The sequence below is a fragment of the Aspergillus udagawae genome, assembly GCF_001078395.1.
Source record: "Aspergillus udagawae IFM 46973 DNA, scaffold_2, whole genome shotgun sequence".
Taxonomy (NCBI): Eukaryota; Fungi; Ascomycota; class Eurotiomycetes; order Eurotiales; family Aspergillaceae; genus Aspergillus; species Aspergillus udagawae.
The window spans coordinates 1593170-1615060 of NW_025091265.1; the positions used below are offsets into that span (position 1 = coordinate 1593170).

General features: G+C 50.2%; 7 protein-coding genes across 7 annotated transcripts; 3 read left to right on the forward strand and 4 right to left on the reverse strand.

Moving 5' to 3' along the window:
- Window positions 1–359: 359 nt before the first annotated feature.
- On the reverse strand, window positions 360–2308 carry Aud_002873 (putative spindle poison sensitivity protein Scp3; the record flags this gene model as incomplete). The annotated part of the gene is made up of 3 exons (XM_043287830.1): window positions 360–1754; window positions 1888–2009; window positions 2194–2308. The coding sequence occupies 3 exons, from the start codon at window positions 2306–2308 to the stop codon at window positions 360–362; spliced, it is 1632 nt and encodes a 543-aa protein (XP_043143765.1).
- A 1006-nt stretch (window positions 2309–3314) lies between these two features.
- Window positions 3315–4432, reverse strand: Aud_002874 (putative TBP interacting domain protein; the record flags this gene model as incomplete). The annotated part of the gene is made up of 7 exons (XM_043287831.1): window positions 3315–3832; window positions 3899–3961; window positions 4027–4069; window positions 4129–4141; window positions 4208–4217; window positions 4290–4328; window positions 4390–4432. 7 exons carry the CDS (start codon window positions 4430–4432, stop codon window positions 3315–3317), a joined length of 729 nt encoding a protein of 242 aa, XP_043143766.1.
- A 609-nt stretch (window positions 4433–5041) lies between these two features.
- Aud_002875 (putative chitin synthase activator (Chs3)) lies at window positions 5042–7557 on the reverse strand (the record flags this gene model as incomplete). Its single annotated transcript, XM_043287832.1, has 5 exons — window positions 5042–5053; window positions 5117–6367; window positions 6430–6549; window positions 6609–7341; window positions 7448–7557. 5 exons carry the CDS (start codon window positions 7555–7557, stop codon window positions 5042–5044), a joined length of 2226 nt encoding a protein of 741 aa, XP_043143767.1.
- A 1806-nt stretch (window positions 7558–9363) lies between these two features.
- Window positions 9364–12391, forward strand: chl1 (DNA helicase; the record flags this gene model as incomplete). Its single annotated transcript, XM_043287833.1, has 8 exons — window positions 9364–9487; window positions 9541–9545; window positions 9639–9729; window positions 9784–9953; window positions 10006–10647; window positions 10681–11370; window positions 11436–11606; window positions 11684–12391. The coding sequence occupies 8 exons, from the start codon at window positions 9364–9366 to the stop codon at window positions 12389–12391; spliced, it is 2601 nt and encodes an 866-aa protein (XP_043143768.1).
- A 350-nt stretch (window positions 12392–12741) lies between these two features.
- On the forward strand, window positions 12742–13532 carry Aud_002877 (60S ribosomal protein uL15; the record flags this gene model as incomplete). Its single annotated transcript, XM_043287834.1, has 3 exons — window positions 12742–12773; window positions 12934–13132; window positions 13314–13532. 3 exons carry the CDS (start codon window positions 12742–12744, stop codon window positions 13530–13532), a joined length of 450 nt encoding a protein of 149 aa, XP_043143769.1.
- A 530-nt stretch (window positions 13533–14062) lies between these two features.
- Aud_002878 (uncharacterized protein) lies at window positions 14063–15270 on the reverse strand (the record flags this gene model as incomplete). The annotated part of the gene is made up of 2 exons (XM_043287835.1): window positions 14063–14784; window positions 14883–15270. 2 exons carry the CDS (start codon window positions 15268–15270, stop codon window positions 14063–14065), a joined length of 1110 nt encoding a protein of 369 aa, XP_043143770.1.
- Window positions 15271–16126: 856 nt separating this feature from the next.
- Window positions 16127–21713, forward strand: pld3 (phospholipase D; the record flags this gene model as incomplete). The annotated part of the gene is made up of 3 exons (XM_043287836.1): window positions 16127–21519; window positions 21581–21649; window positions 21707–21713. The coding sequence occupies 3 exons, from the start codon at window positions 16127–16129 to the stop codon at window positions 21711–21713; spliced, it is 5469 nt and encodes a 1822-aa protein (XP_043143771.1).
- Window positions 21714–21891: the final 178 nt, after the last annotated feature.

Sequence of the window (21891 nt, forward strand, 5' to 3'; positions counted from 1 at the left end):
TTACAAAACACCTGAATTAAAATGCCTGATTTGGTCCTAGACCAAGTGACCGACGTTGTGAAACAGGAAGAGTCAAATCCAGATAGTGCGCTCGACCGTTCTATGCAAAAACCCCATCAAGATGCGAAACACGATGACGAAACGAAGAAAAGGCAACGCAAGTAGGGTAAAATCCAGGGGCATCCACAAGACCGCTATTTTCCTTTGAATGTCGAGGTATGAACACAATTTCAACTGGGGGTGCAAACTTTTTGCTTTTTAGTTTCCCAATTGTTCCTTTTTGCTCGCAAACTCCGCCGCTTTGATGTTGTCATGGACGCATGTGCAAAATTGGTTCCAGGTAATCGTTCTCAACAACATTATGGCTGGAAACCTGAGTTACTTGTGGGGGTCGATGCCCCATCGTTGGATTCCGCCTTACTGGTGGCCCAAGAAGTACTATTCCGCTTGGTGCTGTCTTCTTCCTCCATGGAGAAGACTAAATCACTCTGCTCCTCGTCGATCTTGCTTGTGCTGACAGGCGACGAGATTGTACGGTCCAGGCGGCCATTGGAGCCTACTGCGGACGAGTGACGGGCCGGAGCAGGGTAAAGTGACATGTTACTCAGCTGCTGAGAGATCATAGATGTCGACGACTGCCTGCCAGGGCTGGCCACATATGGAGAGACATCGCCGGAGATCTGTCGGCTTCCGATGGGGCCCAAGCTGGGACTGGTACCTAGATTGAGGGAAGACTCGCGTAGAGGCGAGCCGATGTGCGAAAAAGATGTACCGTGGGAATCTTCATCCTTCTTCTGTTGGCGTTGCTTGGCAAATAAGGCACCAAACCGTGACGGACTGGAGGCGAGCGGAGAGCCGATCTTGGAGAAGCTGGTGCTGGTCATACCGAGTCCGCTTAGATCGCGGTGGCTGGAACTGAGATCATGATCAGTGCGCGACAGGCGTCGGAGTTTCTCCTGAGGGGTGAGGACATCATCGTGCAAATTGATAGGCAGATAATCCTCCTCCATGGGGAAGTTGCTGTCGTCCCAGTCATCCAACGCTGTCGGTCGGGGAACACTGGCCGAGAGCATGCGCGATTTCACGGGCCTAGCAGAGTGTAAAAATCTCGGCCCTATCCCATCTTCGGGAATGCCTGGAGGGGATGACCCCATGAATGACGAGGGTTTCCTGAAGTCAGACCCATACGCTGTGTCACGGAGATTACGAAGTACATCTGACGGACCACCCAGTCTCTGCGCTGGAGGAGAGGCCAGGTCCAACCCGAACTTCGATGGCACGGACGCGGCCACGGGGCCATAACGAGCGGCGTGCGAAATGCCTTGACTGTCAAAAGATGCGGGGAGCTGTGCGTCAAGAGCGGTTAGGTGACGGTGATTCGGAGACATAGGGAAACGTGTGTCGTCCGCTGGTGACCCATACTTCGAACCCGCATCCGAGGCTAAACCTGCATCGATGGTAGGAATGGCGTCGAACGGCGGTGGGGGTGGCTGCTGCTGCTGTTGTGGAGCACCGAACTCCTCTTGAGGCGGCAATTGCGAAGCGTAACGAGGATCGTGATTACCCAAGCGCTGTTGGGAGAGGACCGAGTTCGTCAAAGCCGAGTCTTGATTGACATATGCTTGAGGGTTGACGCGCCCTCCAAGATTGAGATGGCCTCCACCCATTCCCATACCGGGACTTGGCCGATTCACCCGCCGACCATCAGGAAGGATATGCGCCAGCGCGCACTTGGCTCCGAACTTGCAATTGCCCTAATTGCGCGGTGAATAAACCAGTCAACAGCATGCTCTCTAAATCAAGGATGAGGAAGGAAGAAAATTGCTTGTATCCGCCGCTACGAGAGGGGGGAATAGGAACAAGGATGGATCCGGTTACAGGTCGTACCTTGGTGAAATATTTGCAAGGCGCATAGTCAATCGCGGCGTCTGTGGAGTGTAGGAAAGGACAAGCAGGACCGGCCTGGCAAGCTCCCTGGCGAAAGAATTTGCAGGGCACATGCTTGGTATCTAGAGAAGATAGCGACTGAGATTAGTTTGTCTCTCTGTCTTTCGCCAAAAAAAGAGAAGTGAGGAGCGGAGCAAAAAGGGTCATGGAAAGCGGCAATCCTGCAAGTAACCGGAGTGCGATCGGAGAAAAGGGAACAGTATATGATTGAGGGATGACAAAGAAGAGTCCTGGGCTGTGACTTACTGCTCTGGTTGGGAGGACTGCGGGCAGCCATGTCGAAGCCGGAGGGATTGCGCGAATGGCCGTTCTGCACAGAGGGGGCTTCGGAGGGGACAGGAAGAGGAGTACGATTTTTCATCTCACGGAGGAGGGATGGCGAATTTCGAGGGCGAGGGCACCGGAAAGAAAGACACAAAAATATGATAATCAATCTGTAAACTTTTATGAGAATGAGAAAGAGAGTGTGAGCGAGTGAGCGAGGACACTCCCTTTGGCTGCGTTGAGGCAGAACAGAAGGAAGTCAAAACCGTTGGAAAATCCGGAGGGGTTGCTTTAGTCAGTAGTATGTATCTGCCTTAGTGGTGGTTATCGTATAGATGGATACTAGGCACGGGGAGATTTCCGCAGGCGGGGAATCATAAATAATACTTACATACTCTGTCTGTACTGGTGGTATTCAAGATCATTATATTATATTATTATATTGTTGCTGTCAATGAGATAGGTCAATTCGAGGATATTTAAACATTAATACGTGTATGACGAAGCTCATCAGATAGCTGATCCTCTTCATTCCTCATATCAGTTAACCCACCCCCATGACTGTCTACCATAGGAAGAGGAGAAGGAAGGGATTTGCGCTGCACATGATATCAAGTGATAGTAGCTATGATCGTGGTAATATCTAGTTTGTACCCTCAACGAATGATCATCCTGAATGGCGTCATATCACCTTCGATGGTCTTTCTCCTGACCGAGTCTCGTGAACCATTAGATAAGTATTGGTTTGCATATAATCTCACCCTTTCCCTCTCCGGTGACTCGACACAGCCGAACTTCCATATCATCTGATACCTTTCATAAGCCTCGATTTTCGTTCCTCGTACTCGACTCTCAATAAAAACAGGATCTGTCCCCTCTCCGCATGTCAATCAACTCATAATAACCGGTCCTGCCGTACGCCGCAGGGTTTAACATAGGTACTATGGATAACAAGCACCCGAAGAGGCTGTAAGATTCAGTGCACAGGAGACGATTCCTCAAAGGACAATTGGAGTGGCCATTGCGCAATGAGACTATTCATCCGCATGGATCACGGTTCCTCACAGTCTCTACCTCTGTCTGATCAGATAAAACGTAGCATTTTAACGAAGAAAGGATCCTTCAAGGCCTAGAGATTCCTGATGGACAAAGTCAACCGAAAATGCTGCAGATCGACGCCGTAATGCAGCATCAAGAGTTGGCGTACTTACCCAAAGCTCTTCTCGACTCACGTTGTCCGGTACGACCTCCAAGCATCTACTCCATAGATCCCGACATATTGTCTTACGGATGCCAGTGACCTTATTCCAGCGTCTCCATTCCTTTCCCACCTTTGCTCTCTCCTCCGGAGACACCTGGATTGAATCTCTTTTCTGAATCTTCTTGAGACGAGATGAAACCGCTTGTGTTTCTTGCTCAAGTCGGCCGACATCGTGTCGAAGCTCACTTAGCAATGGCTTCGTGGAGAGCGTTGCTAAATCCGCTCGCGCTTTCTTTTCGTTGGTTTTGAGTGTTGTTAACTGTTCTTCCAGCTGCTTGATCTTTTCATCCATCGTCGCCATGGTCTCCATGCTGAGATCGTCGGACGCGTCTTGAAGGGCATGATAAACTGTGTGTTTTCCTAAATCCCAGGCAGAGCTAAGTTAGTCTTCAAGACCCTTTGCTTGCAAGGGACAGTGCTGAGCACCTGAGATCCGGGCTTCAACCTCCTTCTTCCGGTGTAGTTCTCGCAAGACCTTTGCTGCGTGCGCTATAGGACCGACATCAGCCATAATTTTCCAGACGACCGGCCTGACGTGAAACGACTGTACTGACTTTTGGAGACCTTGTTATGCAAATTCGTGGAAACATCGATGGCCTGAGATGCTAAGATATTAGAGTCAATACCACCAGGCGCTCATCAACAAGAGGACGAACCGAATAAGGACGACTGGTTTTGAACGTTTAGACAATATTTCAAGATACTAAATTGCTAGCATAGAACACTTAGACCTACTTTTGTTTCCCTAGAAGACCAGTCAGCAGTCAGAGTCGACAGTGCAACTGAAAAGAGCCTTGCGAATCAACATAACACTCACGAAGGTAATTCAGGATCAATGATGTTTCGTCATTGGCAGCTAGGTATGCAGAGTAAGCGGGAGGCATACGGATGTTTTGAAGCAAATCTTGCTGGCTCACCTACAACCGACATGTCGGCCGCTTTCGCCTTCTTCTGTGGCATGGCGACAGAAGTGAAGTGGTCAATCTACTACCAAAGAAGGTGGAGACTAGGGAAGAGAAGAGCGAGGAGAACCAGGACGTGGTTTTTCTGACTGAAATTCATCACTGTACAGGGTATAAACCAGCAATCACAAAAGGTCCACCATCATCACGTGGAAAATGCTATCCATCAACTCTTAGATATACATACAAATCTTGTTCCAGAGTTACAGAACAAGTATTGGCCTCGGAAAATAGAGCAGCAGCAACCAAGAAAGAATAAATCCCAGAAAAATGAGTAGGAGACAAGGACGCTGAACCATGGCAAGATCTTCCAGTTTATTCGAATGGAATGGATGGCTGCCACAAATACAAAACATGGGAAGATAGGGTAAAATGATTCCGAAAATCCCCGATGGGGAAAATGCTTTTCTCAGAGGGATCAAGAAAGTACTGAGTTGGAGTGCAAAGAGAGGCTGAGACAAACAATCGGTGAAGGCCATTCACTACATCAGGGCCTCTCCTACGCCGCCTTTATTCGCTCTGGTTGGGACAATGGCTGTATCAAATGGTATTCTCCCGTGAAGACATAAGATAGAGAATCGTTGTGCAGAATCATTCGGCAAGGGTATCACATGATGATCTAAGGCAGATGTTAGCCTCGCAGATTCGATACAACTGATCCGGGAAATAATCAAAGACTTACGCAATCACTGTCTTTCTGGGCGGCAGGAACCCCCATTTCTTCGAATGTCTTCGGACCTTTGCCGGGGAGACCCCCTGCGGAGGGTTTGGAAGGTTGTGCTGTAGGCTTTTGGCTTGCTGCGCTTGCGGGGGTTCCGGAGGGTTTGGGAGTCGACGTTCTTGACGACTGAGGGAATGACGCAGCAGAAGGTGAGGCTTGTGGCCGTGGCGATCCCATCGAGCTACCCTGGGAGTGAGGGGAGACAGCAGTTCGGGCAGGTTTCCGGTCCGGGGGTACACTATCCAGCCGTTGAGGGCGTCTTCGAGCATCAGCGCTGGGAGGCTGATCAAGTGGCGCTGAGTAACCGATATCGAGTTTGGGTGTTGCCGATGGGCTATGCACACCTGTCGGACTCATCGGTCCAACCGATGGCGGCGCCCCCGGCCCCGGGTTACGGTAATTCTGAGGGCCTGGGCCGTAAGACGCGGCCCGGTTATAGTTGGGCGCGTTCGCGCGGATATTGGGGTTGATCCCAAAAGCCGAGCTGGGGCGCGGGTCGGCCATTGAGTAGCCCTGTGGATAAACGGGCCGGGAACGGGACCCAGATCTGTCGGGGTAAGGCGCGGCGGAGTGTCCAGTATCTGCGAGACTCATCCTGGATGGATCGGGCATTTCGAGGTTCTCTTGCGGTGATTCCAGTGAACTCTCACGCTGGTGCGACCCGTAGCGCGACTTGATGCGGGCGATCGCGACATTCTCGTGATCCTTCCTCGACAGCGTCTTTGACCGCGAGATGCTGTCGATCCGACTTGTAGCGTCTTTATTCCCATTCGCTGCAGCCTTGGCATACCAGCTTCTGGCTTCCTTGAGGTCGACATCGACGTAAATACCAACCTCGTAGAAGTATCCTAGCGCAAATTCAGCCGTCGGGAATCCACTGAGCGCAGCACGATGAGCAAATTTGAAGGCCAACTCGTCGTTCTTCTCGAAAACGCCCTCATGACCGCAGAGAAACCATTTGCTAATCGCCATCTCCGCTTCCGGCTCCCCTTGACGCGCAGCCAGCGCGTTATAATGCAAGGATAGCGCAGGGTTGAAGTCGCAGCCGAGTTGACCAAGTTCATAAGCGGCGCCCATCTTAACCTGAGCTTTGGCAAATCCGTGATAGGCTGCCTTTTCAATGTTGACACGAGCAGCGTTAAGATCTAGGGGAAGGTAGCTCTCTGGTACATTGACCTGCGGGAGTTCCCGTGCCAAGAGCATACCGTAAACCTGTCGAACGTCATGTCAGACCCCAAAGCGTTGAGACCGTGAATGAGAAGAGCGTCACGTACATAGGCACCCTGCGGCGCATTCTCGTCGCAAGATTGTGCAGCAAGGCTGATATAATCCAAGCCCATCTGGTAATCCTGCCGCTGACCATGCTGACCGAGGAGGATCATCATGCCCAAACGCTGCCGGCCGTGGCATTAGCAAGGAGCTCATTGTGACAGAAAAGTTGCCCTGAACATACATAGTAAGAAGCGGAGTCAGCAAGGGCGACTCCCTTTTCGTAGTGTTTGATAGCCTTCTCCGGTTCTCCAGAACTTTCAAACTGCATTCCGATACGATACTCTGCCCGAGCATATCCTCTGTCCGCAGCTCTCGTATAGGCGCGAAAAGCTGCCTTCTTGTCCACGCGATGTCCGAATTTGCCAAACTCCAGCCACATGCCTCTTATGAAATCGGCCTTGGGGTGGTATTGATCCGCCAAGAAGTTCACAATGTTCATCGCATCGAGCTTCAACTGACGCTCCACAGGAGGAGTCTGCGGCCTGGGAGGTTGAATCAAGGAGAAACGAGACTCGTTTTGCACCGCGACCTCAACGTAGGCGAGAGCGTCCTGAGCCCAGGCCAACTGCATCTCCGGGTCGTTGGACGACAAAACAGCGATTCGAGCTCTTTCCAAACTGGCTTCTCTTTGCTCGTCAGTAGGCGGTACATTTGGCGGCGGATTTCTCAGGACAGGGAAAGGAGAAACGGTAGAAGATCCCATGTCGTAGACAGCAGAGTGCTCATGATGGGCGACATCGTAACCCGCGCCAGGTGGCGGTTGTACCTGCGCGACCGCGACGGATGAAGACCGCTCAGGGAAACGTGAGCGATCATGCTGGACCGGAGCATGTTGGCCGTGGTGGGGGATCCGCGCTTCGTGCTCGAGGTGGGCTATATTGTCCTGCATGTTTTCTGGAACTTCCGGCATGACCCTGTTGAAATGGAGTGCATCAGGTCAGCAACGCGTATCACCAGTGTTGTTAGACGCTACCAATCCGGTGGGGGAAGTCCCCTGAAATATGCAATATGCAATCGCACCTTTGAGGAGAGGGGGATATGACTTCTGGCATGTAAAAGTCATCCTGGCCCCCTGGATACCATGTAGCACCAAGACGTGGCTGACCACGGCCTTGCGGAGGTCTATTCATCGTCCAGATAATAGCCCCTTCTCCTTTGTTTTCCTTTTCTTCAATCTTTTCCAGGCGTTGCCGAAAACGATACGGATCAGATCTGACTGGGAAACACGATTCTTTAGGCGCTCCTTAATTCTTCCTCCCTTCCAATCAAAGGCTCATGGGTTTAAAAATAGAACGCAAGAGGAAATAGAGTGGAGGGAGATCAGTCTGACTTAACGGAACGCGCAGGGTAGAGAGTAGAGATCAAGCGCATTATCCGAAAAGCCGCGAAACGAAATCTCATACCATAAGACCACGGCAGGCCTTCTAATAATGAGTGGCGAGGAATAACTAGAAGCAGGGAAACGATAGTACCATAGTAGGGATGATATTGAGCGCGAAAGAAGAAGAGACGCCCCCGGGATGAAACTGGAGTAATCTGTAGATAGACCCCAAAGGCCAGTTACGAGAAGCGGGGTCCGTGGGAGTGGATGCGGAATTTGACTAGGTCAGGTAGCTGCCTATGAAAGTAAATACCGTACCAAGCCACTATTAAGTGCTAAAGTAGGTACTGCAACTAGGCTGCTACAAATACTTCAGAGTAGATAGTTACTCCTATAGACGACTAACAAGGCGGACAGTTGTTAAGAGTAGGTAGGAGCTGCGGTCAAAGAAAGGTCTTGAAGGTGATAAAGAGAGATAGAAGTGTCTTACAGGATGCTTTGGTGACAGCCATGACAGTCCCCAAACAATTCTATCATTCCGCCTAAGAATACAGAGAAGTATCGTGTTGTTGTCAAAGAGAAGGGGATTTCCCTTCTTCAATCTGATTACCCTCCAACATTCCTTCTTTCAAGGTATGTCTGATCCAATCGAGGTATTCAGATACAATCGCCTTAAGGGCAGATTTTGGATTCAGATTGAACAAATGAGCTCTTGGGTTATTATTACTATTAAACTAGATAGGGGAGCAGTTATTAGACAAGGTGAAAGACTTGAGAGTATCCACTGTTATTTGAGAAGCAGTGTGGCTTTGACCTGGATAAGGTGATACCTGTCTCCGTACTCTATAGGTACCTATAACACGACTCAGGTAACTTATAAGTCATGTCATCTTGCTCCCTGGGTTGCATCAAATGATAGCAGGCTGCATGTAATTCTATTGAGTTCATGTTGATCATAAACGGTTCAAAGTGAATGGTCTCGGATCTACTTTGATTGAGCCTCCTTATATATTGGAGCTACCGTCTATTGGCAATTAAAGTTGCCTTCTAGGTACTTCAGTTTCAGTCAATAATAATAATTACCTAGTTTATTCGGCTGCAGTAGGACTGCACGAGAACAGATTTATTTTGAACTGCCTCAGTTCGGCTCATCTTTTCGGCTAGTATTAGACGCTCGTTCATTGATAATATCAAGTTTCCTACAGCAACTTCCAGAGTTTATTACCACTATTCTTACAGCTTTGTTCCTAGAATTGTACACTGCTCACAGAAAGTTGCTTGCCCAAATAAGGTAAGAAGCCAAACAGGCCTACCGAGAACCTGATTGGTCAATGGAATTATTACAAGTCCCTTTCGGTCTGTCAAGGTTCTAAGGTACTATGCCAGCCAAGATACCTTATTGCTTTGTGTCCAATAAAGGAACGTTGTAGTTACCAACAACCTACATTAGCGGTTACCTATTGCTTCTTTGTTTCGAGTCCCCGTCAAACATCTGCTGAAACTGGGGTCCATCATTGAAACATGTGGTGCAGAGCCTGACGGCGTCAATGCCCTCGTGAATTAGTGTACTAAAGCCAAGCTGGTGAATCGTGTAACTGGAGGTACCTTCAGCACTATGGGGTCTCAACCACAAAATTTCAACCATCCTTACTCCCCATATGACATACAACTCCAGTTCATGCGCGCTCTCTACACTTGCCTGGAAGAAGGAAAAGTCGCAGTGTTCGAGTCTCCGACTGGTAAGTTGAGCTTCACCTGTCACTTGATCACGCCAACTAATGACGTCGCACAGGCACGGTACGTAAAGGTCACCATCAGACCAAGAGCAGAGACTGAGTTCTTATTTGCTATTCTGTAGAACGCCTGGTCACTAACACAACTCTACCATAGGGAAAATCTCTGAGCTTGATATGCGGCTCTATGACCTGGCTAAGAGAACACAAGCGCAAGGCACTTCAAGATACCGTCAATGAAGCTTCTTGTCAGTATGGGAAGGTGTGAACACCAAGGGTTTGCCGCTGATGAGGTTTTGCAGGCGATGATGACGGCGAGCCCGAATGGATGTTAGAGTTTGCCAAGCGCGAGTCCGCTCGTGCAGTAACTGAGAACAGAAGAGCGCTGGAGGCTCGTCTAGAAAAGATCAGAGTTGAAGAGGAGAAGCAGAGGCATGCTACTGAGCATCCAGGAGAGCCTCGGAAGAGGCAGGTATGTCTGCCGGTACTGGATCACAAGCTGCTTTGCACTGACCACACTTTAGAGATTGAGTACATTGTCTGGTGACTCAGGTCCAGAGCAAGATGATGAATGGATCCTGGATGATTATGACAGCGATGCCGAAGAAAGGATGACATCTTCCAAGAAACTCGGCGATATCAGTGGGCTCTCAAATAGTACACTTGAACTATTGGAGCGCTTCAAGGAGCAGTTCTCGGCTCCTGCTGACGATGACACTGGACATGGAGACGATGATGTTAAGATCTTCTATTGCTCGAGAACTCATTCCCAACTGTCTCAATTCTCAAGCGAGTTGCGGCGCGTCAAAATGCCGTCCAGCATGCCAGCGGAGCTCACCAAGAGCGACGCAGACACCGATGAGGTCGAAGAACGCTTGAAACATCTTACTCTTGGTTCGCGAAAGAATTTATGCATAAATCCCAAGGTGGTGTCCCTAGGAAACGCCACTGCAATCAATGAGCGCTGCTTGGAACTGCAGCAGCCTGGAGTAGCTGCCGAGAAAAGATGTCCTTACTTGCCGTCAAAGGAGGATGAAGGGCAGGTTCTACAATTTCGGGATCACACTTTGGCGACCATTAAGGACATCGAAGACATGGGAAAGCTTGGTAAGCGGATGGGAGTCTGTCCTTACTACGCATCCCGCTCAGTACTCAAACACAGCGAGGTACGTTTTGAATCGGTCTTCTAATCATCATAGAATGCACTGCTGAATGCGCACAAGATTGTGACCCTTCCTTATCCCTTACTACTCCAGCGCTCAGCTCGAGATGCCCTCGATCTCTCGATCAAGAATCACGTCGTCATCATTGATGAGGCCCACAATCTCATGGATGCAATATGCAATATACATTCAGTAACAATTGGGCTATCGCAGTTACAGACTGCACTTTTCCAATTAACAACATATGCACGCAAGTACAAGGCGCGCTTGAAGGGGAAGAACCGAAGCTACATCGCTCAAATCATCAGACTTATCAGTTCGGTTGCAGACCATCTTCGGTCAATCATAGGGAAAAAACTGCCTGCAGAAGGCGCCGTGGATCCGGCAGATTTGATGGCTGGGAAAGGCGTCGATCAAATCAATCCATACAAGCTATCTCGGTATTTACAGGAAAGCAAACTAGCCAGAAAAGTCGACGGCTATGTCGAATCTTCGAAAGACAAAGCGAACCAACAACCGGACGGCAAACCTTCGTCACCTGTCCTTTTCCATGTTCAGAGCTTTCTTTTAGCATTGATGAATCCCTCCGCCGAAGGCCGATTTTTCTATCTAAAGTGCCACAATGATATTCAGTTGAAGTATATGTTATTGGACCCGACGAACCATTTCCGGGAGATTGTCGAAGATGCCCGAGCAGTGATCTTGGCTGGCGGAACCATGTCTCCCGTATGTATAACAAGTACCCTCCTGTGATGTTCTCATCTCCTTAATGCGGCTGATCGATACCATAGATGAGTGATTATCGAAATCACCTATTTTCCTACATTGCCCCAAGCCGGCTAGATACTTTCAGCTATGGCCACGTTATCCCCCCAGAGAACCTTATTGCACACACGCTTGTCAACGGCGTTCTAGGTTCCGAATTCGATTTTACTTACGACTCTCGCGATTCTGAGAAGATGGTAAGCGACCACTATTCAGAGCCGTAGCTTCATGGGCTCTAGACCTTTCTAACGGTTTGCTGTGCTTTTTTTCTTAGATTCTTGATCTCGGGCGGACTGTGGCTACGTTGTGCCAGGCTATCCCAGATGGCGTCATCGCATTCTTTCCCAGTTACGATTATCTCAGCCGAATATTGGCTATATGGAGGAAGCCTCTTGTTGGCGAGAAGGGCCAGACTATTCTAGGTCTCATTGAACGAAAAAAGTCTGTCCTATACGAAGGTCGGGACATGGGGGCAAAAACGGAAGATTTGCTACAAGAATATACAAGAACTATTGACGCTGGTCAAGGAGCTCTGCTTCTTTCCGTCGTGGGAGGGAAACTGTCCGAGGGCATAAACTTCTCCGATAAACTGGGAAGAGGCGTGTTGATCATCGGTTTGCCGTTTCCAAACATACGCAGTGCAGTTTGGCAGGCCAAGATCCAGTATGTCGAGCAGAAAACTTATATCTCGAGCTCTGGATCTGAGAAGGACAGGCAGTCAATTGCAAAAGCAGCAGGGAAGGATTTCTACGAGAACGCCTGTATGCGAGCGGTCAATCAATGCATTGGGCGAGCAATCAGGCACCGCAATGATTATGCTGCCATTGTGATGATCGACAGGCGATATGAAAAAGCGAATATACAGGGAAAATTACCAGCCTGGATTAAGCAGAGCATGGTGCGCCGCTCTGTACGACGGCCAGCTTCAGCACTCGCAGAGGATCTGACCAACTTTTTCTCTGGTCGGAGCTCGAATAATTGAGACTTTTTTTTTTTTTGTGGCATCCACAATTACAGACTGACTGGCCTGGCATCACTGCCTACATACCTTGTCATAAAGCGTCATCAAGCATAGGCTGTAGTGGTATTTGTATCCGTCGTAAAAAAATGGTAGGTGTAGTACCTTTCATCTCCGCACACGTGACCTGACGAGGAAGTTGACTGCCAAGGATTGAAAGGGCTGGACCCTACTTAGGGCAAGCGAACAGCCTAGCGCACACTCTAGCCGGCTCCGAGCCTTGAATTAAACATCTGAACCAGCAGCATATACGACCGCATCCCCCCATCGCCAAACCTCAGACCGGTCTTGTCGAGCACAGCACCGTCGACAAGATGCCTACCCGTTTTTCGAAGACAAGAAAAGCGTGAGTCGAGAATTTCACCCCGTCATACACCTGCAATTGTCGAGCATCCCTCTCTGTCGTGGCATTTGCGACGAGTCAATGCATCCATTCGCGACCAGGAAACAATCGTTCGGCATATTATATATATCGAGAGAGACTAACTTGAACTCTTCTTCTCCAGTCGCGGTCATGTGTCGGCCGGTTACGGTCGCGTTGGCAAGCACCGTAAGCACCCAGGTGGTCGTGGTATGGCCGGTGGTCAGCACCACCACCGTACCAACCTTGACAAGTTCCACCCTGGTTACTTCGGTAAGGTTGGTATGAGATACTTCCACAAGACCAACCAGCAGTTCTGGAAGCCCACCATCAACCTCGACAAGGTACGTTGAATGAATGCGTTTAGAGTCAAACCTAGTCCGAACCAACGGGAATCGCCGCGAGAGCAGAAGAAAGCTGCATTGGGCAATGTGGAGGAGTAGCGGAGATATTCTAGGGTTGGGGAGGAGAATTTGTTGTGGTTACGAACAAAAGTGACTGATTGGGATGCCCTCAATTTTACAGCTGTGGTCCCTCGTCCCTACCGAGACTCGCGACGCCTACCTTAGCGGCCAGAAGACCGACACCGCCCCCGTTATCGACCTCCTCTCCCTTGGCTACTCCAAGGTTCTGGGCAAGGGCCGTATCCCCGAGATCCCCATCGTTGTCCGCGCCAGATACTTCAGCCGGGACGCTGAGCAGAAGATCAAGGAGGCTGGTGGTGTTGTTGAGTTGGTTGCCTAAATGCGGAGTCATGATTGCGAAACGAGCAGGGTGCAGAAACTGGGTTAGGTGCCGCACTGCGGTCCGGCTTGTGATAGAGGGTTCAAATTCTGTTCTCCGAGATAAAAGGGAATAAGAACTCGAAAAATGGGAGCCGCGAATCGGGCACATTTGATTCGTGTATTTACAAAATAATGGGTTTTGTTTGCGATGAGCAGCATAGCCTGGCCTTCAGACGCCCTTACGATCTCACCCTATCAAACAAAATACCATCTGAGAGGATTTCACACTGTTCAACATTTTCTTTTTGCTTCACTCTGTCTGCTGCGGGTTTTTTTTAAAAAGCGCTATGATCAATGCTCTGACAAGGCAGTGTCGGCTTTATATTTTGATCGATCAATCATTTCCTCGACAACGTTTGCCTCGAGAGCAGGGTTTCATAGCGCACCTCGTAGCTTACCATCTTCTGGCTCGCCTCTTTTTCCCTTACCGTACAGTTTTGACGCCATCTGGGGAATGCAGAAATGATCGTAGTTGATTGCTCTAATGGTTTATATTTTGGATTCGCGAACATACCCACAACTCCGTTTGGCGTCATCACTGGAGACAAGCGTCTCAGTTATGAAGCGAACTGCTTCATCCATCATCTTCGGAGTGACCTCGTGTCCAGCCTTTTCATCAATAATGTCTTCGAATGTAACAGCACCATCTGCAAACCAACCATCTGGAGCAATAGCCTTCTTCAACCAAGTCAGGAAAACTTCCCCACGGTGATAGGGAACCAGTTTATCCACGCCCCCGGATAGGTTGAGAATCTTCTTGCCAGCCAGACAGCGCATAAGCACTGGCCGCAGAGCTTGTTTTTCATTTTCAGTCGGTTCAGGCAGAGGACTGTTTCGAAGGGGCCCAGCGTCCGAAATAGGATTGACATAACTCAGAAATAGGCCCGCTGGGTCAAGTTTAGAGATAGTCTCCAGGAGAGAGGAGGGAAATGCTTCAGAGCCTAGAATCCGAGACCCCGGGGGATCACTGTTTGTCCAGGATGGCAGTTTCGACAATCGCGCACGATCTGCCATAAGATTTACATAGTCGGGACAGCCGATGATGACCACGCCGGCGCTCACGCGGGGTTCATGGAGGAGACAGCTCCACGCTGCATGGCCCCCCAGGGATACTCCCAGCACCATATGTTTGAAGATCCTGCGTTCGCCTTGGGGAAACACATAGGCTGGAAGATAGTCCATCAGTAGTGATACGTCGCGCGCGGTTCCCTCTGTTGTGCGAGACGCATTAGTTCTCGGGGCATAATTCGGTAGTATGCATATAGTCCCGGAGGTAGGAACTTCTAGAATTTGCTGATCCGGTACTCACGGAAAATGGAAAACATATCCTGCGCGTGTCGAGGGTTCCCTTCTCTCCATGCCTCATTGGCGAGAGGATCGACCAATCTTGTGCCATGGTTTCTTTGATCGAATGAGACAGCAATCAGACCCTTGATCGGACCGGCACGACCATCTTTAATCCTGTGATTCCAATCCGCAATGACAGACGTTGCGAGACCCGTCATTCGCTCCTGAGTCGCCAATCTTGGGTGCAAGAGCCAAAGACAAGCAATCTCAGAAGCCTGAGAGGGTATTTCATCGAGGCCGAAGACCGTGGTAAGAATTCCAGCAATAGGGTATTTCTTCTGAGAAACGGAAGGTGGATTGGAGGATTTTGAGGGAGATGCGGTATCCAATGTCTTCAACGGATCCGTCATTTTGCTTGTTATGTATCTGAAATATCTGTTGATAAATGCAGTATGTACAAAAAACAAAATTTTTGCGTGCTGTCAAACCTACATCAGATCAGAGACACTTATCAACATCCCACCTTTGACTCCACATTCAAAGCCGAGGATATATACCTACTCTAGGTAACGGTGCCCATAGAATACCAGGTATTGTATATTGTTTACAAGACAATCGTAACTTTCCATTACAATACATAGAAATAGGACGAATTGCACAGCCACACGTCTTAGTACGTTTATGCCTCAGGCTTCAAACGAAACGCGCCTCAGGTACCATTTTCCTTCCTCTGTGCCGTAGTATTGATGATAATCAAGGCATTATTATTCAAGAAGAAGTTAACGGCGAAATCCGTGGGTCTTATTAAAGATCAGAAGTATTTCCCTTTCCAGTCACCATACCTTACATTATTTTATCCAAGGATCGACTGTACCCCTTGCAACCAAACTTCGAGCTGCTGCCTTTCCCCCCTATCTGGGCTAAATTTCGAGCTCTCATTGAACAATCACGCCAAAGCGGGCCTTCCGTCAATGTTCTATGGGGGGCGGCTCCACCAGCGGTTGTTGGAATAGCTACTCGAAACGCTAATGCAAGTTGCAACACTCCCCTTTAAGTACGTTGACGGTTTCAGGATTGAATTTGCTGAAATAAACTCAGTCCCTCAATTTCCTAGCCCCAAAAGCTCTCCAAATCTTGACAGAATGACTGTGTGGTGAACTATTTCGGTCGGTTTTGCTAGGATCTATTGATCCGCACGTACGTTCGATCTTGTTTTTACAAGTGATTTGATGTCCACGCTGACACCAGTCGTTCCTTGTAGCTATAATGACCGACTCGGCGGTTCCTACCTCAGCGTTGAGGGACACGGAAAATATTTCGAATCGTCCCGATCCCAAGGGACCAGATCCTCTGACAGTGGCTAGTGGTTTCAAGCTGGGTTCACCGTTTCCCTCCCAGGCGGAAAACAGACATCCCGCCTCTGATTTTAGGGACGGCAAAGCTGATGCTACGAATGAGCGAGATGTTGCAGATGATGCGCAATCTATAAAGGAGAATGTTAAACAGGCCAATGGAGGAGATGGAAAGACTCGATCAGAGAAAGCCAGTGGATTGGAGGAGGCGTGGAATAATGGCCAGGGGGAACAACCATTTTTGCCAAGTCTTCAGCGGTCAAATGAATCACCCGACAGCCCTCGACAGTCGCCAGACCATACACAGCATGAGTCCTCAACTCCCGGAGCGGCTGTTTCGCCGCGTCGTCCCAGCGTCCAGTTCACCCGCGAGACTTCTGATATCGATCCCGCCCCGGAAGTATCTGGGTCAAGACCCCCATCTGTCCTGGGTGATGAGCCGGACTCTGGACTGAAGGGGAAACAATCGATCTTCACCAAGCTCAAATCTTTCGCTTCGCCCTCATTTACCTCTCATTCTCGTTCGGCTAGTGGGGCAACCATTGGTGATATGAGACAGACCAACGCCGATCTAGCAACGCCGGGTTCGGAACGAGGGGCCTTTCGTTTCCCCGATACTTTGGAAGAGGAGGGAAGTGATATCGATGCTGATGCCGAGGAAAGCGCCGGAGAGCAACATGTCAGTCAGCGCAGGAAGAAGAAGAAAATTTCACGACGGCAGCAAGAGCCTCAGTCAGCACCTCAGACTGAACCAAACACACCGAAGACGATAAGGAGACCGTCATTCCACCTCCCAGCTTCGTTTGGTCCATTTGAGAACTACCGCGCCAACCTCTTTGCGCGCAGAGTGAGCACCGGCGACTTCGCGCAGCAGCGGGAGGGTGTATCAGAGGACGAGGGTCGAGATCGCCTGAATAGAGATGCTTGGAGACGGAGAATAGCCAACGCTCGTGCACTTACATATGGCGGTCGACAGGCGGATAGCCATGGGAATCAGGAGGAGAGACGACCGAGCAATTTCAAGCGTTTTACTGGGCTGGTTGGACCATCTGAACAAACAGAAGGAAATGCCCCACATTGGAGGCGCCATAGAGCTGAACGCGGCTCGAGTCTGAGCGCTCAGAAGTGGCGGCAGATAAAGGCTGGGTTCAAGTTTATGCGTCGCAAGCCTGAGAGCACAGTAGACCATGCAAAGTCCGCCGAGCTACTAGCCGAGTTGACTTCAGGGGTGCCGGCCGCCTTGATCTTGGCTAGCATGTTTCAACGGGATGAACACGGCAGCAAACGGATCCCAATCCTTCTGGAGCAGTTGAAAGTTCGGGTCACTGATAGCAAGTTCGAACCTCATTCCGGTGACCGTCACCTTGTATTCAGAATCGAGCTAGAATACGGCAGCGGGATGACGCGGATGAAATGGATCATCCACCGTACCCTTCGAGATTTTGCGAATCTGCATCTGAAATATAAGCTTCACTTCGGAACGCAAAAGTACATTCAGCTGCGAAACACCGAGGGCGGACAGAACCTTCCCCGTTTCCCTCGAAGCGCCTTTCCATATCTTCGAGGAGTCCGGGGCCTGGAAAGTGAGATTGAAGACGAGGAAGACGAAGGCGGCTATGAGACCGCCGCCGAAGCGACCAGCGGCAATGAGAGGTCCGGTAGGAGAAAGCAGCAACAAGGGCAGCGCCGACTGTCAGGAGGTATATCCCGGAGACAGTCGAGCATTACCAATACTGAGGGCGAGGCCAATGCTGGGCCTTCAGGTACGGCGGAACCTGGCCAGACGACGAAGAGGGAACCATATCCCGAGAGGCAGCGGAAGAAACTTGAAGCCTATCTACAGAAGATGATTCGATTCTTGATTTTCAAGGCCGATAGCAACCGTTTGTGTAAATTCCTGGAACTCTCTGCCCTGGGTGTCCGCCTTGCGTCCGAAGGCAGCTATCATGGTAAAGAGGGATACCTGATTATTCAGTCTTCCAAAGGCCTCGATTTTCGAAGGGCGCTAACTCCAGCAATGGTGAAGAAGCGGCATTCACCAAAATGGTTTCTTGTCCGACACAGCTACCTTGTTTGCGTTGACTCGCCGGAGGAGATGAATATCTACGATGTGTTCTTGGTCGACCCGTTTTTCAAATTACAAACTCAAAAGATCAGTTTACGACATCAGAAAGCGAAAGAGCTTGCCAAATCGGCTAAAGAGTCGGCCAGACACCCACAACATCACACGCTGAGGCTGGAAAACTCGGAGCGTAAGCTCAGACTGCTGGCCAGGAATGAGCGTCAGCTCCATCAATTCGAGGACTCTATAAGGTTCATGGTCAATAGTACCCCATGGGCGAAGCCGAACAGGTTTCAGAGCTTTGCCCCGGTGCGCCAGAACTGTTTTGCACAGTGGCTAGTCGATGCGCGCGACCACATGTGGATGGTGTCGCGAGCGATCAATCAGGCCAAAGACGTCATCTATATCCATGACTGGTGGCTCAGTCCTGAACTGTACCTGCGACGGCCAGCAGCCATCAGTCAGAAATGGCGGCTGGATCGACTTCTTCAACGCAAAGCTCGCGAAGGGGTCAAGATATTTGTGATCATGTATCGGAATATCAACTCCGCTATCCCTATTGACTCGGAATACTCCAAATTCTCACTTCTCGACCTTCATCCCAACGTCTTTGTACAGCGCTCTCCGAATCAGTTCAGACAAAACACATTTTTCTGGGCGCACCATGAGAAATTATGCCTGATCGACCACACCGTGGCTTTTGTTGGCGGAATTGACCTTTGTTTCGGAAGATGGGACACTCCGCAACATCTGCTCACTGACGACAAGCCTACTGGCTTTGAGACGCCCGATGGACCCAAGGACGCAGACCACTGCCAACTCTGGCCCGGTAAGGATTACTCGAACCCGCGGATTCAGGACTTTTACGATCTGGACAAGCCGTACGAGGAGATGTATGACCGTAATGTAATTCCCAGGATGCCGTGGCATGACATTTCGATGCACGTCGTCGGTCAGCCCGCCCGGGATCTCACGCGGCATTTTGTGCAGCGCTGGAACTACATCTTGCGTCAGCGGAAACCTACCAGACCTACACCTTTTCTTCTGCCTCCGCCTGACTTTGACCCTGCCGACTTGGAAGCTCTCGGCCTTGATGGGACTTGCGAGGTGCAGATCTTGCGCTCAAGCAGTATGTGGTCAACGGGTACGCCGGATGTCACCGAGCACAGCATTATGAATGCCTACGTCAAACTGATAGAGGAATCGGACCATTTTGTCTACATCGAGAATCAATTCTTCATCAGCACCTGCGAGATAGACGGCAGGAAGATTGAGAATTTAATTGGAGATGCGTTGGTGGAGCGAATCATTCGAGCCTCCAAGAATCAGGAGGCGTGGCGCGCCGTCATCGTTATCCCACTGATGCCAGGCTTTCAGAATACTGTGGACAGTGAGGGCGGAACCAGCGTTCGTCTCATCATGCAGTGTCAGTATCGCAGCATTTGCCGGGGGGAGACTTCGATTTTTGGCAGACTGCGAGCGCTGGGCATCGATCCGGAAGATTACATTCAATTTTTCAGTCTTCGGACGTGGGGCAAGATCGGACCGCAAAAACAACTTGTCACTGAGCAGCTCTACATCCATGCCAAGTGCATGGTTGTTGATGATCGGGCCGCCATCATTGGGTCTGCGAATATCAATGAGAGATCGATGTTGGGTTCGCGAGACTCTGAGGTAGCAGCTGTCGTGCGTGATACAGATATGATATGGTCCTCCATGGATGGGCGCCCGTATCTTGTCGGACGGTTCCCGCATACCCTGCGCATGCGGTTGATGAGAGAGCATCTTGGCATCGACGTTGACGAGCTAATGGAGCACTCGATAGCAACGGAAGAAGAACTGCGAAAGATTCAGATTGCGGAAGAAGGCACCAGATCACCGGAGAACGCTGACAAGGCCGACTCTGAGTCCCTGATGATGGAGAGACAGGATGAGAGGGATATGATCGAGCGTCGGCATCGGATACAAGACGAGTTTCTCTCCAGATCGGAAGACTTGCGCAGTTTCAACCACGATGTAGACTGGGAACAAGAAAACAATCCCAACCTCAAGTCGAACAGAAAGCTCACTGCTGATCCAAGGGTGACTTCCAACGCGGAACATAAGAAGGACGTTGATGGGCTTGGTGTAGATCACCTAAATGTCGCTCTAGAAGCCGGGCTGGCCGATGGTCGCGATTCGCAAATGCTCGAAGACACCGCTGAGTTTTTGGTCTCGCCTGTCGCTAGCGAGGGCAAAGGTACCATCCGACAACCCAAGCCGGCGTCGAAGCGGAAGACGCAACCGGGCAGTCCCATTGCTAGAGAGACAAGCCGCGAATCACCCTCGGCTACGGCTCATGATGCCGATCCAACACCAGTGATTGATGGATTAGCAGCTGCCCGTCATCCGGCTCTGCCAGGAACCAATAGTGAGAACGACAATGGCGTCCTGTCGCCGTCATCAGATATAACCGACGCGGCGAAGTATCCACACCCACTGATCCCAGATCTCAAGCACATCTTCATTGACAAGGACTGCATGAGAGACCCTGTGATCGACATCTTCTACCTGGACACTTGGCAAGCCGTGGCGGAGAAGAACACAAAAATCTATCGGGCCGTCTTTCGTTGTATGCCTGACAGCGAGGTCAAGTCGTGGAAAGAATACAAGGAGTACGCCGCATACGGAGAGCGATTTTCGGAAATGCAGAGTCAGCACAGCGTCAAGGTTTCTCAGCCAAGCCACCAAAAGCCTACGGGACCTCCCGGGACCAATACCACCGCGGCTGGCGCTGGTATACGGTCACTTGTTCCTCACTCGGGGTCGAGCAGCGAAGGCCACGCGACGGAACACAAGGGTCATCAGGGCTCGGATGAGAAGAGAGAGGCTCGTGTAGCCGAAGGTGGGCGCGATGCAGCTGATCGAATGCAGTCCGACCTTGCGAAGCAAGAAACGTTATCGTCAATTGATGAGAAGACTGCCTTGGAGGTAGCCGAAGTTAGAGGGGCGGGCCCTACACAGAGTGGACGCAGTGAAGACAGCGGCCCTACCAAGGAAGCCGTCGAGCAGCAGGAGCCGCAAGCTGTCGATTATTCTGAGGCTCTGAATCGCAATGCCACAACCCAGAACCGCCGCCGTCGGAGACGAGCAACAACACTTTCGAAGCGTGAATTCCACGCGACCGATGATGTTATGGACAAACAACAAGCAGAAGAGTTATTGAATAAGGTCCAGGGACATCTCATAATGTGGCCTTATGACTGGTTCGTGACATTCTGGCCAATCCTCGTCGGTTTTTAGCCATATACTAATGGACTGTTGTAGGCTTGAGAAGGAAGAGCAGGGTGGAAACTGGCTCTACACGCTTGACCAGATTTCCCCCTTGGAAATATAGTAAGTCGCTCATCAGCATCCCGTCAGAAACCGAAATAGCTGCTGACAGAGGTACAGCAATTGAGTCAATCGTATAGCCTCGTATATATATGCTTTGGCAACGCTTTTCCAATGGTGCCACACAAGTTGATTGCTGGCATTGCTTGACCTGGAGTTCTCATACACCGGCGTGATCATGATTATTGAATTTATTCATAGACTACTTTTGCCGTGGCCTGGCTTGCCGCTTTGTCATAGTTATT